General features: G+C 40.7%; 2 protein-coding genes across 2 annotated transcripts; one reads left to right on the top strand and one right to left on the bottom strand.

The window, feature by feature from the left end:
- Nucleotides 1–7: 7 nt before the first annotated feature.
- On the top strand, nt 8–6749 carry LOC145454422 (uncharacterized). The gene is made up of 6 exons (XM_080332417.1): nt 8–344; nt 501–627; nt 1448–1826; nt 2213–2599; nt 6125–6303; nt 6579–6749. The coding sequence occupies exons 1-6, from the start codon at nt 189–191 to the stop codon at nt 6671–6673; spliced, it is 1323 nt and encodes a 440-aa protein (XP_080188543.1). The 5' UTR covers nt 8–188; the 3' UTR covers nt 6674–6749.
- Nucleotides 6750–6856: 107 nt separating this feature from the next.
- On the bottom strand, nt 6857–15938 carry LOC145454424 (uncharacterized). Its single transcript, XM_080332420.1, has 4 exons — nt 15089–15938; nt 13898–14077; nt 12262–12593; nt 6857–8832 (listed from the first exon to the last, which is right to left on the bottom strand). Exons 1-4 carry the CDS (start codon nt 15096–15098, stop codon nt 8425–8427), a joined length of 930 nt encoding a protein of 309 aa, XP_080188546.1. The 5' UTR covers nt 15099–15938; the 3' UTR covers nt 6857–8424.
- Between the last annotated feature and the right edge of the window lie 840 nt (nt 15939–16778).

The following is a 16778-nucleotide window of genomic DNA, read 5'->3' as shown; positions in this document are numbered from 1 at the left end:
ACAATTTCAAACGACAAAAACACTAAAATAACGAGGAAACATCGGTTGCTAGGCACGACTCTATGGGTCACTGATTTCATAAACACACAACCACCACCACCGTATGAATCTGCAAAACTTCTGTTCTCAACATTTAGCAACATTACGTGTGATCGCAGATCGCCTATGCTGTTGCAGAGAAGCATACGATGGAAAATTCCAAAACTGATCATAGGTTGTTAACCTTGAAGAAGCTGAGAAGACATTGTAGATCACCGGGGGTAGGACAGATTGTGAGCAGACATATCGGTCCCGAAGCGATACCGGTGTCACTATGCGACAAGAAGTCTCGTGCTACAAGACAGGTACTGACCTTTTTACTCAAGAACATAGTATCAGTTGTTGATAACATGATTGTACGCTGAACCTTAATGTCACCTAGCAGCAGGAGTAAAACAAGCTATATTCCGGATGCTGTTTTATGTCCACTTTAATTGCTACGACATTTCGTTGTTGCGTAGGTTTCTGAAAAACATTCAAATTCTATCAGAAGCGGATACTGTTACAACAGGCTAGGCCTATCAACCGATCGAAGTCAAATGCTCAGCACTGGTCGCCGTAAGAGGGTACCAGAACATCTTCGCAAAGGTAAGTGATAAGATTTACTATGACTTTCCGAACTTTACCCGTTTCCGCGGTGATATAATTGTTCCAGACTCGTGTAAAAACATCAGAACCATCATTTACTATTTAGTAATGTCATCAATTAAAATTACCACCTGATTGCGATACCGGTACAATGAAAGTACTGGAAGCAGTCGACTTATAAAATCTGTAAATCAGACACCCACCTTGGCCTACTGCTATGGTTACTTTAGGCCCGTGTATTATAGTAGCCTACCCGTGGTACGATTATTGATGTCCAATATTCTATCTAATTCTCTACTGTTGCTGACGAGTTCAGCCGAAAATTTTCGGGTTTGCTTCAATATGAATATACTATTCAATTGTATATTGAAGTTCTGTTCCTCAAAGAAGATCCTCGAGTACCGGTAGTGTATTATTCAATGTGATTGTTTGCGAGAGTAGTGTGCCTTATAGTCTGTAAATGTTTAGTGAGTTTGGAACTTTGGAAATCTTCCAGGAGCAGTCCCCAGCTTTCGTTCGTGTTGTATCCAAAATATAATGTCGATTGAATCGATTGACTAAAGCCAGATACTATACGTATGTTACTTGATTACTTGAGCCTGATACATACACCTGAAGCCTGTTTGATATAACAATGCACACAATGCTTCCAAAATCGCATTGATGTGAATGACTCCGTTTGGCTGTTCGTCGTGTCTAGACAAATTTCTCTCAAGAGACCACGGCTATAGTAGATAGATTGGGATGAGTTGCACATGTGTCTGGTCTGCTATACACCGCTATGTTGATTCATAATCGAGCAGTAAAATACGTTTTACAGCAAAGCCGAAACACCCCGCTCACTCAAACACCGCAGACGACCGCGAGACGCACTTTCGCAAAATATCTGGTTGCATTTTGTCGGGACCTGTCAGCAATATCGGTCCGAATGAGTCAATCGCGACCGCGTTGAAGTACTGCACTGCTTCGAGAGACGCTCACGGGCCCGACGAGAATAAATCACCGCTAGTGACTACCAGTACTCCCGGAGCCTGCAGTTCGAACTTTTCTCCTTGCCCGAGCAGCGAACATCGCGGCGACCAAGCACACAACTCAATCGAACCTTTTACGGAGAGATTTGCCTTGCTCGCCAAAAACGTAGATACTGTACTAGACGGGTTGAAGCCGTTGGATCTACATCGTATTAATCCCGAGTTGAAGTGAGCATTGGACAACTCTTCACAAGCTAGATTAGAATCAGAGTAACGAATTCGAAACAAATGCGACAAAATTCAAGTCCAGTTGAAGTCAAATCAAAGTTCATCATCATAAGCATGAGCATAGCAAATGTATGTACTGTACAGTGTGCACCAAACTTTGCTCGTTTCTCACTATACAGTTCTTTTGTAGAATTTTCATGAAAACCATAAATTTAGATTTGAATCAAAATTAGAGGATAGGAACATTTCACTAGTTAAATTAGAACTAGATTGCCGTCATTCCGCTTCAACTAATCTAATTAGAGAACAATAGTATCTGGTTGTCCGATCCTGAGCAGAATACAACCAAATATGGTGTAGTTGTAGTTTACCATACGCTTTTACAGGAGAATCTCGTGTCGGGTCAACGAAGTGAGAGCAGCCCTCGATAGGCAATCTAATATCGCAACGGAGTCGGAATCCGGTGCATGGGACATTGCGCATTCCAGCCAATCTTCGGGCTCAAGCGGATGCGAATTACCCGCGTTTTTCGGTAGCACGAATGACATCGTAACTACGAGTCCAGCTGCATACCAGCGGGATTGTTTTACGTATACGGCGGATCATCGCGATCCTAGTGACTGCGAGGAACATAACAGGTCTCCTTACCTATGCGAAAATTCGCGGACAGTGTCAGATCACTGTTGGAAATACATGGAGTGCGATTCTTCAATGTCAAGTCCCGCGAACCCGTCGCTCCCACAGAATCACGAGATGCCGCAGAGACGCTACCCGTGAGTGATTGGTCTGTTATTTTGATACGTACCCACATGTGATCAGATTAGTCAGCATTGAATAGTATTACCAATTGTATCTTGAAGTTCTGTACCTCTAACAAGATATTAGTCAACATTGCTACTCATCTAGGCGTATAAAAATGCCGTTCATTTTACTGATTTACGTGTAGAAGTCGCGATATCTTAGACACGCTAAAACTATAGTTCAAGTAAAAGTTTAAAATCAAAGGTATCATAGGTACTCAAGCAGTTGTAAAAGTAGATTTTGGCCGAGGTGTCGTGTACCTTGCGTAGTAAATCGGATCGTGTGATGCCAGTATTGATACTCGAGTGAAAGTAGATGTAACATATTCTAAATTTCAAGTAGGAGTCGCGGTTTCTTTTAGTCGAAACGTTGTATTTATTTACAAAAAGTTACTACTGTGTTCATGAAGCATGCGCTGGTTAAAAAAGGTATCCCGACAAATTGCCTTGATTTGCAAACATTGTTCGACATTCTCTCGTTGAAATGTTCATTCGTTATTGTCAAAAGTTAAGGCAACCGCAAAGTATTCCTGGGCTGAATCTGAACAATAAATTTGATTTGTTGTTTTTGTGTCTGTTATTGTAACTTTTGCCTGTAACTACCAATGAAAGCGTTATCACACTTAAACGTAACAATGCTACTTTCGTTTTACTTGCCGGAAACGAAAATGTCCTCTTTTGGGGTTCTGAAAATATAGTTTATAGGTTGTAACGTATAGTCGATACGAAACTGTGATTGGGCTTCTATTTCATGGTAGTTACTATTTACTCAACTGACGATAATCGCAGCGAACGTGCCAAACCATAAACGACTGCTAGCACGCTCCAAACGTGCATAGCACAAAATGAAATGCAACATGGATACATCACAATGCGGCTTTCGCCGCGGTAGACGTGCACTTGATCATGTTTTGGGTTTGCATGACTCCGTCAACAAAGCAATACACAACGGGCGATCAGCGGTTGCAGTATTCCTTGATATCAAAAAAGCATACGATACCGTGTGGAGAGGAGCGGTTATCCACAAATTGTCAAACCTGGGCGTCAAGGGTAAAATGTTGCATTGGTTGCAAAATTTCTTGAATGATCGAACATTTCAAGTACGCATTGGTGCAGCTTTGTCCGACAAATTAGAATTGCAAAATGGTATTCAACAGGGGAGCGTTTTGAGCCCTCTTCTCTTCACAATAATGACTAACGATCTTCCGCAGATGGTGTCCACGAATATTGGATTATTTGCTGATGATATTGCTATATGGGAATCGGGGATGGATATTGAAAAGATTTCCTCTGAACTACAAACGGCACTAGACGCAATAAGTCGATGGTGCGATACTTGGGGATTTACCATCTCCAAGGAAAAAACAGTGGCTTTGCTTTTCACGAGAAAACGAAAAATAGTTTATCCTGATATATTTTTAGGAAACAACAAGATTTCCTATGAACGCACATACAAGTACCTGGGAGTTATTTTTGACGGACGACTCAACTACAAATCTCATATTGACTATATATCAGGCAAATGCAACAAACGCATGAACCTTCTCAAACTATTAACAGGGACGGATTGGGGCGCATCAACTCACACTCTACTAATACTCTACAGGACACTGATTAGATCTGTAATTGATTACGGAATGGAGGCATACTTCTTCGCTCCGCAGACGTATCTGAAAAAGATCAAGACAATCAACAACAAGGCATTACGACTGTGCAGTGGGGGTATGGTGAGTACGCCTATATGTGCAATTGAGGCAACCTGCAATGAAATGCCACTCGAGGTAAGGCACCTGTATCTGTGCCTAAAATACCGATTGAATCTATTACACCAACGAGATCATCCAAACCACGGCTTGACAGAGAACAGCTGGGAAGATATGTACACGCTATTGAATAACCGATTCAGAACTTTCAATTCCTTTACTAGAAGCTCGACACTCGACCAAAATGCGACCATCCGAGGAAACGAGACGTTATTAATTGCCCCTTGGACCATTCATCCTCCCGTAATTGATTCAACCCTGTCGAGATCGTTATCCCGCGAGTCACCTTGCGACATGATAGCCATCGAAGTCGGGGAGTTTCTAGATGCTTCCTACACTAACTCAGTGACTATATTCACAGATGGGTCGAAGACCGCGAATGGATCCGGATACTCGGTATATGTGCCAAGTATTGACCTGAGAATTGCTCACGCTGCTCACCGCAGTTTCTCGTCATTCACAGCAGAATTATGTGCCATTAAATGTGCCTTGAATTGGATAGACCAAAACAACATTACTGACTCCATCATTTTAACAGATTGCCTAAGTGCTCTGCAATCCGTACACAATTTCCGTTCAGCTCGACACTTCATAATCAATGAAATCGTGGAAATAGGACATCGCTTGAAGAATAGAAGCATGTCAACTACAATTGCGTGGATACCCGGACATTCCGGCGTCAGAGGCAACGAAATTGCAGATCGACTTGCAAGAGAAGCCGCAAACATCGCAAATGAAACCACGACCTACGATTTACCACTAACAGACGCGACAACGTTAATGTTCCGCCATTGCAAGTCGATCTGGAATGGACAATACCAAAGTACTGACCAGGGAGCAACGTATCGACAATACCAGCCTACAATCGACACGACAATTCCAAGACAAGCATCGAGAAAAAATGAATCCACGTTATTCCGGTTACGAACGGGACACTGCGGATTGAATGGACATCTCCACAGAATAGGGGTGTCTGCGACACCTTTGTGTGCCCATTGTGGAGTCATCGAAGACGTGCGCCATTTTTTGATGGATTGTCCGACACTAGAACAACGCAGACAAATACTAAGAAACCGTGCGCATCGAAAGAGAATACCATTCGACTTGGAAAACTTATTGACAGACACCAATATATTACAACACGTAATCGATTTTGTAACATCATCGGGACGCCGTATATAATTATTTACGTTTGACTCCTGACTGAGAGTTTCATGTACTGTATTTGCAAGTTAGCTTGTGCTAGTGATGGAATTTTTTGTCACGTGGTGCAAAAGACCATGCTGTTATAAGCACCATAACATGCTTTTATTAATAAATAATAATAATAATAATAATAGAGCAATTAAAATGACCGCCTGTAGTCGTGCTAAAACTAGTCTAAATCGCTCTATAGTTGATACGCCAAACTCGTTGATTGGTTCACACGGTGTTATTAAAAGCCGCGAAGATAGTGTTAATTTTGTGGTCATCTAATTCAGCCGCCGGCGATTTCTACCGACGATCTTAGCAATATGTAGCATTTATTAGAGATTGACTGGTTATTATTAACGGTTCGTCGATAATATCGATTCCATGTATCACACTTTGAAATAAATATCAGTATTGACCATTAGAAGTAAAAAAAACACTGTTACGCATAAATAGTAGTCCATAATCAAACCGGTTATCGATATTGGCTCACAATCCTATATCGGTCGGGTTCTACCATTTATGCGCTGCAATCGTTTGCCAGATGGGATGATACCCCGTGCGACCAGCCTGCTGTTAGTATCAACAGTCTTCAGTACCGGTCTCCCAGTCGGGTACTATGCAGATCCCCGTCCACGCCTACGAGGTTTCTTGATACTTTAACGGGCCCAAGGCACACGCAGCTATACGAAGAGCTAGGTATTTTACATGCCGAATCAGGAGGTAAAGAAATCACGACGTAGCCTCAGTTTAATTGAAAAGCATATTCATATGGAAATGAACCCGGATATTTTCGGCATCTGTTCTAGTAGCGGTGACCTTTTAAAATTCGATTTTACCTCGGAAGTGACAGGCACATTTAATAGCGCCACTTGCGTGTTGAGTGTTGATTTATGGACCGCAAGTACTTTCTTTCGACGACCGTCAATTTGCTGCTATACCCATACCCATACACTTTAGAATCGAGTACAAGTTTTTTCCATTTCATTCGTCTACAGGTAATGGATTTGATCGAAATTTACCTTCCGTCGATGTGTTTCGTTCAAGAACACAAGCATTCACCGGTCAATCGGACGACCATCGCTTTACGTAGACTTTAACAGCTTCGAAATTGATCCTGTGTTTGTGTTTTAAAGAGTCTGAATACAACCTTGATAAAACCATCGCAAGACCGTCGCCTCAACACTAACATCTCGCGATTATACCTGACAGTTTTGAAAGCAAATAAATGCTCATTGCTCAGTTACTTTACCCTAGTATATATGAACCACATACACTCAATCAAAACTACATTTAATGGAAACAGGTCATAAACGTGATTTCAAAGACGAAACATGAAAAGTTATAGAACACCATCTGATAAAATTGTGAACGCATATGCATATTAGGACGGAGCGGATCGAAAAATTTTCTGGTCCTACTCTTATCCTGTTTTTTTGAAGTTCTGGTCCGACTCCAAGGCCTGATTCTTGAAATGACCATGATCCGGTCCGAAAAACTTGGATAGTAATTATGTGCTCACAGGATGGTATCGAATATTGATTGAAACAATGCAAACAGGAAATTAAAAACTCAAAGATCAAACCCAACCTTTATCTGAAGTAATTATGCCAACTTGGACTTGACATGTGGTTTATTTCCGCAAACGTTTCACTTTAACTATTGATTCGAGGGTGGAAGAGGGTAAGGCTGTCATATTCTTAGTAAAGAGTACTGATCCGGCTCCGACCAAAGTGAGAAAATCCGGCCGGATGTCCGGTCCATGCTCCGCCCTAATGCATAGGTACTAGTCTACATAAGCTATATTTATACTGCATCGATGCAGCGTACATTATGTACACGATGAAAGAAATATGATGAATGTGTGATAAATATTGGACAGAGACATACTCATATCTTTGAACGAACTAAAATGAAGCTGTTGCTACGAAAGATTAGTCGACTGGGACATATCAAAGGAAAGTGTATATGTAGCCCTGTTCTATGCGATTTTTTACTGTCAACTCCGCACCGACATACTCTCAGTAACACAGTATCAGTGATAAATTACACTTCACGTCTGCATATCTGTATAATGTATATGCATTCCTATATTACAGTGGTGCTCGTACCGTTTCCAAGTGGTACGTCAAAGGTTCGGCATTTTTTATTGTATTTATTTATTATAGTCTATGATTTGATGTCCTAGCAGGAGATAAAACCATTGCAAATACACGATGTAGCTATCGAACGATTATTTCAGTTGGGCAGCAATTTCACGTTGATGTTATTGCGCGGCAGCAACGAAAACCAATCTCCTTGTGAGATAGCACGAATTCATCGGTATAAGGAGCGCACGCTTAACCATTTCGAAACGAGTATAGTTCGGAATATGTGAAGTATGGATTCATTGCGTCGAATACGGAGTGTTAGCAAGAGCGGTAGTGGCCATTAATTCCAAGAGCCGTAATCGTTTAATATAGCCTGGACATCATCTCGATGGACTCTGAGCAATGTTCGTGAAATAATTTAAAACGCAAATAACAAATATATACCGGCACAATTGATTGAAATAAGTCATTTAGGAATCCGGATCCAGGTGGTACACAGAATCAAGCAGTACCGAATCGGAAAAAGTTTGAGAAACACTGCTATATTACATGGCGAGGGATTCACAAACCTGAATCTACGCATGCTGTTTAAACCGCGGCCTAAATTTTGACAACGGATTACAGCATTACCTCTTGTTCTGTATGTACCATAAGGGACATTTTCAGTAGAAACCGAGTGTTTTATCGCTTACCCAGCTGGTTACAACTACAAGTATAGGCAGTTGGGGCGCAGTTCACAGGCACCGGGGTTAATTCAAACCGGTACATGATATGGTTTTCCCTGGTGTACCTGATAGGCGTTGTTTTCCATGCCGCCGAGATAATGATCAGGATATGAGCCAATATCCCTTGCGTAATAATTCTGATCCAAAGCTCCGTATCTGTTGTTTGCTTGATATGCGTCGTATCCGTAGTAGTCCGGATGCATGGGGCCGTTGTCTTGTACGGAATATAACTGCCCTTCCAGTACAGGTTTGGGCCCGCCGTTCTCAAATTTAATGTCTTCTGTATATTCGTCGTAGTACGCGCGGTGCTTGCTGTGCTGGTTTCCGGCATGGTCGCTGCCAGAATTACGTGATCGCTTGCTCCTTGTGCTGTGTGCTGACACAGAACTTTTGTTACGCTCACGCCTTTCTCCGTTTCGATCAGTCGAGTGATAGGACTACAAAAGAAAAGGTTTATACTCCCAATCAGACTTGGACAACTAGATAATTCTAGTTGTCTAATTTCACTAAATTAGAGCGAAATGCCAGCAATCTAATTTTAATCTAATTTGTGAAATATTTCCATGCTCTAATTCTAATCTAATTTGTAAAATGTCTCTGTGCTTTAAATATAGTTTTAATCTAATTTATTGTTTTCCTGAAAATGTCATCGCCCTACTTACACATAGGGTTGTGACTTCGGGATCAAACTTGAAATTCCGAGATCGGGATTTCCCGGGATTAGCAAAGTAGTAAAATACACATACATACAAGCTACACAAACAACATTTATTCCTTGTAATGTTGGCGCAAAACATTAGAGCCTCAAGGGCAGTGATTCCCGCTTGCTGCTCCAAGGTAGCCTTCTTGCGGCTCCGATTGACCTCTAAATATGCCACAAAATATTATATACGACAGTTGTTGTTAGCTTCTATGAATAGTTATAGTCAATTTCTGAATATGAATGCTAAAATGAGGGATATTAGTTGTGTCTAAAGTCGTCCAAGGCCGATGCTGAAAAGTGAAAACAGAGAAAGAAAATTCTTGCAGACTAGAGTCACGCGCATGGATGAATACACGTCAGACAACGATAGATCCTGATTGATCCTCAGATCTACTGGTCATAGACCTTTATATATCGTCTCTACGAAGAGTACATTTCGGGACAATTTTACTAGCATCAAAATAACGGCTCATAGTCAAGTATAAATTGCAATAAGTCCGATATTACTCGGCCTATAATCCCCCGCAAACTTGTGCATTAAGTGCTGGAATGAAGATTGAGGAGCTGTCATAAAAACGACACAATAGGATGTTGTAGTAATGATATGCATTTTCGGTTTATTTCAATATATAGCACTCGCCAATCTGCGTCTATCAATGCTAAAATAACCTATATAGAATCAATAAAAGTATGTGCATTTTGCATGTGCGTGCATGTGCAATTGTGCATGCTTTTGAGTTAGCTAGCTGGTGAGATCCAAAGGTAGGTTATAGCTATCTTTCAATTTTGGTTATAAGTAGCCTATATAGCCTACCCGAGTGTTTTAATGCGCCTCCCTACGTACTCTCAAGTTTGAAATGCGGCTCCGACATCCAAAATGGTTGGGAACCACTGATCAAGAGTATCATCGTTTAGTTGGACGGTTTCGTGTCCTTAAATATCTTTAACATTGGGGGGGGGTTCCCCGGGGTCCCAACGCTACTTGCACTGTGTAGTCATAGTTATTATTGTGACGAATAATAATAACCTCCTACCGTAGCTGGTAGTCTGCGAACAACATCCTAGTTTCTGAAATTTTACATTAGTACAACGCCGTGCTGACTAACGTGGGCGATGCTCATGGTTACCACAAAAAAGTAATTTTATTAAAGTAGTGCAAATACAACAAAAAATGTCATGATCATAAATGTCATTCTATTTTGAACTATGAGCTGCGCACGATACCCGACAACGCTTTCCAACGACTAATGAATCGATATTGGGCTAGCCAGACATGTTACTAGCTGAAATACTATCTCTACCTGGAGATTGATCTTGTGGGGACTTCCTATATGCCGTTTTCTAAGCGTGTCTTGGCAGTGTCGGGGCCATTACACGTGAAGGCAATATGTCTATTGATGCCAGCATGCTTTCCATCGATGGAATGCTGTTGCCATCGCCGAAGTCGTTTGAGCTAGTTTGAAATAGTGTTGTTGGGCACAGGCGAGTAGCTTATTTTGAAACAACAACAATAATAATTTGAAGCTGAAATTAATTTTAGCACTTCAAAATGCTTTATTTCGCGTATTTCCAAAATCTCGAATCATATCGCCGGTGGCGATTGCGGCGATCCAAGCTTGGCGTGCAGACGTTAACCATTCTCGTGGTTATTATGGGAATGCACTGCGATTTGATATGAATATATTTTTGCCGTATTCATTTTCCATTCACAATTTCATTCAATTTCCAAGTTTGCTAATTCAGTAATTCTAATTCTAATCTATTTTGAAAAAAAACTGTGTAGCTCTAATTCTAATTCTAATCTAGTTTGGAAAAACTTGTGTAGCTCTAATTTTAATTCTAATCTAATTTGGAAAAAACTGTATAGCTCTAATTCTAATCTGATTTGGAAAAAACGGTGTAGCTCAGTAGCTCTAATACTAATTCTAACCAAATTCGGAAAAGCTCAAAATTTTGTAGTTGTCCAAGTCTGCTCCCAATACACGGTGTAACCGCAATAGTTTTACCATCTTTTGTGACCAGATGGACAGCTGGACACCTTTACAAATCACAAAATTTAAGATATCGAACGAGAAAACAGGTAATATGAATATCTTTACGGGAAATGCTGTTGTGTTGGCTACAAAAAGAACAATTTTATAACTCGGCTCCCGATAGACCCGCTCGGTCGTAAATTAGGTCTTGGTTGACATTTTTTAGTCAACCTTGCCGTCACTGCCGTCCAAATCCAGATTACGCGTCATTAATGGCGTTTTTAGTTGCATTGCCAAAACGATGGACATTTCGGCGTCCTCAGAGAACATTTTGGATTTCATGAAAGAGGAGGAGAAAACCTCATAAGGTGGGCGTATGATAATCAGATACCACAAGCATGCTGAAGCAAACAGCAGCTTCAGTGCATCGGTGCTAAGGCTATGGTTGTTTGAAGCAACCTACCTACAGTACTGCCTGTTTTCAAAGTCATTCAGGCAGTGACTACGACACCAATCACGACAACGTCATATTTGGGCTAGTAGCCTCCGCCTCAAAGAAAGTATTTAATTCGTCTCAAGCTCTTATAATGAATCAACTCACAAACAAGACATCATTCCGCAAATCATGAGTACATTGATTGGAAATCAGCTTGTGCTGCAACATTAGGTACTTCTCGAGTTATGCTCTCAACAAATTTAAATCGGCAATCAATTCATTTGGAAGCAAATGAATCAAGCAATCTCTTTTTCGGATGAGAAGCTCACTGATTTACGAAACAAAATACCTGTTTGGAACGTTTTTTCCACACAAAAGTGGATGATTACTAAATACTATTCCATGATAGGAGGAAAATCCATCTTTTTGGTGCTTTGTCAACATACCTTTCCTGTTTTGAATGATATTTAAAGCTGTGAACGAGTGAGACTGTTTGAATTTGACGACGAAATACGGGTATGTTTGTCAACAATGCAACCTCTTTTCAATTGTATGTTCTAATAAACAAGCATTACCAAGCCACCGCATTAACACGTGAAACTGAAATTGTATTTTAACGCTACTTTCTTGGACGTGTGCCGCGAGTGTTCTAGAGTGCCACAAGTCGAAAGATTTTGATAACCTTTGCATTAATGGCGGTTCCCTATGAGACTCAATGTATCGTAGGTAAAATAGAGCATACAGCATAGCTCACCGGCGGATTAGAGAATTGACTCGAAGCGGAGTTGTGTCTATACTCGTCGTCTCCTTGTCCGGTGACAATTCTCACGGTAGGTTCAGATTGAGGCTGCGGCGCGATTCCAGTTTTTACGGCAGCTTGTGAAACGACCCCGGTAACCATCATATCGTTTCTTGCAGCTATTTTCGCAGCTCTGGTCAGGGGTTGAGCTTTGTTGTCACCGGGAGATTTTGCCTTCTCTTTTTTATCCGTCTTGTTGGCCTTCCATTTCGCGTAGCCGTAAGCTACTATAATCAATACGATAACGCCGCCGACTAATAGTCCAACTATAAGACCGGTTGGCGTTCCTGAAGTGAAAGAAATTAACACGTCACGATTTTTCATGAGCATGACATCAAGACAGACAATTGATTGCGTCGTCAAGATTCCGGCAAACTTTTTGTCTCGCGAGCCGCATTCAACATCTGAATCCATTGGGGAGCCGCACTATAGTAAATAGATATTATTAGCCAAAACGCAATATTTTTATTCATATATGTATATAGTGACCGAAGAAATATAGATATACTATAAAAGTATATTTAAAACAAATTAAACATACGCGACAGAAATATCGACAAGGTCTAATAAGCTGGCCGTCCTCAATACCAAATTTGTCAAAATTAGCGATGAGAGTCGCTTGTGCCGATTCTTGCAACAGGATGGACTTTTTCTTTACGCCCAAGACATAGAATGCCGACAGTATCAGAATCATGTTACCTTTAAGTACGTTTCTACAATATACAGCACTAAAAGCATTTCAAAATCACGCTTGTGAACCGAATCATGTCATTTCTGTTTCGACTTTCTGTGATGTTTAGCAAGTGAAACCTTTCGTGGGCCTTGAGGTCAGGCTGTTGCGGAAGCAACAAAAATAAGAAATAAACTTGTAAAACTATATAACTTAACATTGTCAAGGTGAAATATATTTGGAAAAAATTTTGTAAAGTAGCCACGAAAATTAGATTTTTGGTACGCATTTTATCAATATTTTTCTGGAAGGTGTTGGGGCCGCACAAAACGTAGACTAATTGGGGCAAAATGCCGGTGCTCTAATGCTAATCTAATTTGCGAGATGTTTCTCTGGTATAATTCTAATTCTAATAAATTTGTGAATTGTTTTTATCCTCTAATTTTAATTCTAATCAAATTTCGACTTTTCTGAAAATGCTACAGGAGAACTGCATAATTTAGTTCCAATCTAATTTGGAAAAAAGTGTGTAGCTATAATCCTAATTTCGAAAAGTTGGGAAGTTTCTAGTTGTCCATGTCCGATGTCTACGTGTGATGACCTGGAAGGTCCTACTACTCGTTATCTCCGTAAACGTGGAGTAACGAACCGTCAACCTTTGTCAAGCATGATCTCAACAATGAAGCAAGGGCATAGATTCGTGGTCAGGAAACCTAAGAAAGCGATGTCTCGAACCAAACTTACAGGCTGTGACTTTACATCATCCATAATGACCTATGCAAAACTGTTGTTGTCGAAATGTCTAAGTCGCAAATATATTTTAGGGGCACAGGTGTCCCCCCCCCCCCCGACTACGCCCGTGTTTGGGTATACTGTACCAACGATTTCGTTGTTGCCAGATACTGGATGATGATTACTTACCAGTGCAGATTATTTCAGGCTCAGTCCATCCATTTTTTTCACATATGACATGCTCGACATTTGGAGTTCCAGAGCTGCAGGTGACTTCGCATTTCATGTCAGCCGGAACCCTGTTGGTTTTTAGTCGAGGACATATTCCACCGTATGGAGGGATTTCGAGGGAGGTTCCCCCGCAGTGCACTAAAGAGGTCACATATCAATTTATAAAACAGCACTGTCGGTCATTTATTTTTAGTGACTAAATGACTATTCTTTCGGTAAAGAATACCCGGCAGTCATATCCACTATTTTGAAACAAATCAAAATTATGTTTTTTAAGCTATGTTAATTCAGTAATATCTATGAGGCTTAATTTACTTCACAAGAACCGGTTGTATAACTAATCGAGAACGTACGAAGACGCCTCAGGCGTATTAGCGTACACTGCACAGTACATTGTGCTAATATTATACGATGGAGCGTTATCAACAATACAAGATAACTTGCGAAATTTTACATAGCTTTTCATACATAGTATGGGAAAACCATGAAATATATCGCATATCTGTGATTAAGAATAACTATTTACCCTCAACAGTCGCTGCACAAGTAATATCAAGGACGTACGTTTATTTCAGGAAAGTTGCGACAATACTTTGCGATAAACAGTCTCACATTTTCTAACGTTTATCGACTGCCACATCCGAGATTGAACACTCACGCAGACTAAATATCTGATGATAATTAAAATTATTCACTTCAATCATTCGTATTTCGCTGCGAGTAAAATCAACTCTTATCATATAGGGGATTCCGCAGGTTAGGCTGGAGCCGTCAACCACCGGCTCAAGCTCAATACGTTGTTGCCAAAGTGCTTGGTTTTGGCGAGGAATACCTGGATTGACATTAGGCACACCAGGGATTTGGATCTAGTATAGACTAATGATTATTTCGAATCTCGGTTTGAACTTGGACAACTGGTAGTCAACAAATTGTGGTCATTACAGAATTTGGAATTTGGAATGGTACACGAAATTAAAGTTTGAATCATTTGGTTTAGGGCTTGAATTTGAATCTAAAATTCGGACCCCTGACCGTCAAACCATGCATTTCACTAGCTTAGTATATTTTCGCTGGATGGAGACTACTATATACCTCATCTTATTATGATTACAAATTTCAATATATCGTTCACATAAGTTTTAAACTTACTTTTAGGCATCTTGATCGTATATTTTTCAATCTACTCCTTCATGAATTGGCTTGCGTTACGAAGTATGAATTCTACAATTCCGACCATCTGTATTGTAATATAAGGTTGCAAAGATTATAATCACAGCAATAATAATATTCAAATATTTCTACATATAAATTCAAACAGTACTATAATTTGAACGCAATTCTTCTTTCGATCAAGTCACCACAATCGTATCAGTACAATGCACATTGCTCAATGCTCGCAGTATCGTGATCTATAGTCGATATAGAGCTATTGCTTATGGAGATGTGGTCACCTCAGATTCCCTTCGGATCAGAACAAAGGCTAAGTTTACAGCGTGGATAGCGTGACCCTGTGTGAAAGGTACGCAGTTCAAACAGCTAACCATGAAGGTAATGGCGAACTTGTAAGGTAGCATTACTGATTCCAAGTATAATATATTCGAACACAAACACACAACTTCTTTCCTTATCTATGTAACGTATAGTTGCAGCCATACGCCAGTCACGACGGATAGAGCTGAGCACTGAGCAGTTATGGATGCTTATCGAACATCGTCAGCCTCAACAGGCCAACACAACAATGAATGAGATGGATAGTCCTGCATTTTCCAATCAAGGCGCACTGCATACTTTCCGGAGACCGTGGTAATCCAAAGCGATACATTTTCTATCAAATTTAGAGAACCCTGTTCTACTGTGCCATCTTCAATTCCGTATCAACACTAACTGAAACTATCTGTTCTGCTGTATCCAATTACTGTAATCTGTCTGTAGTTTAATGGCTTCACAAATCTTCTGCCTTTAAGCGCATCGCCATCCACATGTCAATATCTTGCCTGTGATGAGAGAAACGAATACGTCAAATTGTAGTGACGGAGCGCGCAGTCGGGATTGTGGGCTAGCCGAAGGGCATTCGTGAACGATCTGCTACCAGTGAACCTTTATATTGCAGCGCATACCAGACAGGGATAGCGAATTTCTGATTGCTACGGACTGCAACATTCTTATCAGGGCCTTGTCAAAAATGTAGCAAACATTCTCTGCGATGTGTATCTTTTCTGATGCAGGCTGCGTCTCCCCGTTGAATATCTCTTGTGTGCATTTTCGCAGAATGTAAGTCCGCATTCAGTATTGCAACCGTTATTGGTAATTAATGTCACATTACCGCCATCACCACGTGTACGACGGTACTTGAGCGGGCGATGGCATGTTTACGATTGATCTGCTGATGATTTAATTCGTCGGTATATAACAGTGGTCGGGAACCTATGGCTCGCAAGCCATATATGGCTCTTTTGGGTGTAAGATATGGCTCTTTGCCAAATATTTATTTACAGCATATTGTTAGTAAATTTTCATCACGCGGCCAGAAAAATTATTCTCGTGGCAGTATAAACATGTCTTTGGGAGGTAAAGACAATGCCGTCTTCAGGTTAAGGGGATTGTACCCCCTCCTTTCAAATCCTCAAATTTAAGTTACTGTCGCACCAGCGACAAATATCACTCGCGAATTCTATGCACCCGACTCGAAATGTTGAATGGTGCGATACGTTGATTAATCAAAGAGAATAGCAGATATGGCGACGTCCATGTCACAACGCAGTTTTCGAATACACATTTTCTTCCTGATCTATACGGCGCCAAATGAACTGCCGTGAACGCGACATTCACAATTACAAAA

This window comes from Botryllus schlosseri, chromosome 13, assembly GCF_051294905.1.
Source record: "Botryllus schlosseri isolate E-star chromosome 13, Bs_hap1, whole genome shotgun sequence".
Lineage (NCBI taxonomy): Eukaryota > Metazoa > Chordata > Ascidiacea > Stolidobranchia > Styelidae > Botryllus > Botryllus schlosseri.
Note: the sequence above shows the minus strand (reverse complement) of the source record. Positions and strands in the feature narration are given on the sequence as shown.

Coding starts and splice junctions, on each gene's coding strand:
- LOC145454422 (XM_080332417.1), top strand. CDS start 189: ATGGAAAATTCCAAAACTGATCATAGGTTGTTAACCTTGAAGAAGCTG. Junction 1,827..2,212: donor CGTATTAATCCCGAGTTGAA/GTGAGCATTGGA, acceptor ACGCTTTTACAG/GAGAATCTCGTGTCGGGTCA. Junction 2,600..6,124: donor ATGCCGCAGAGACGCTACCC/GTGAGTGATTGG, acceptor ATCGTTTGCCAG/ATGGGATGATACCCCGTGCG.
- LOC145454424 (XM_080332420.1), bottom strand. Junction 12,594..13,897: donor GCCTGAAATAATCTGCACTG/GTAAGTAATCAT, acceptor CTTTCACTTCAG/GAACGCCAACCGGTCTTATA. Junction 8,833..12,261: donor GTCAATTCTCTAATCCGCCG/GTGAGCTATGCT, acceptor TTTCTTTTGTAG/TCCTATCACTCGACTGATCG.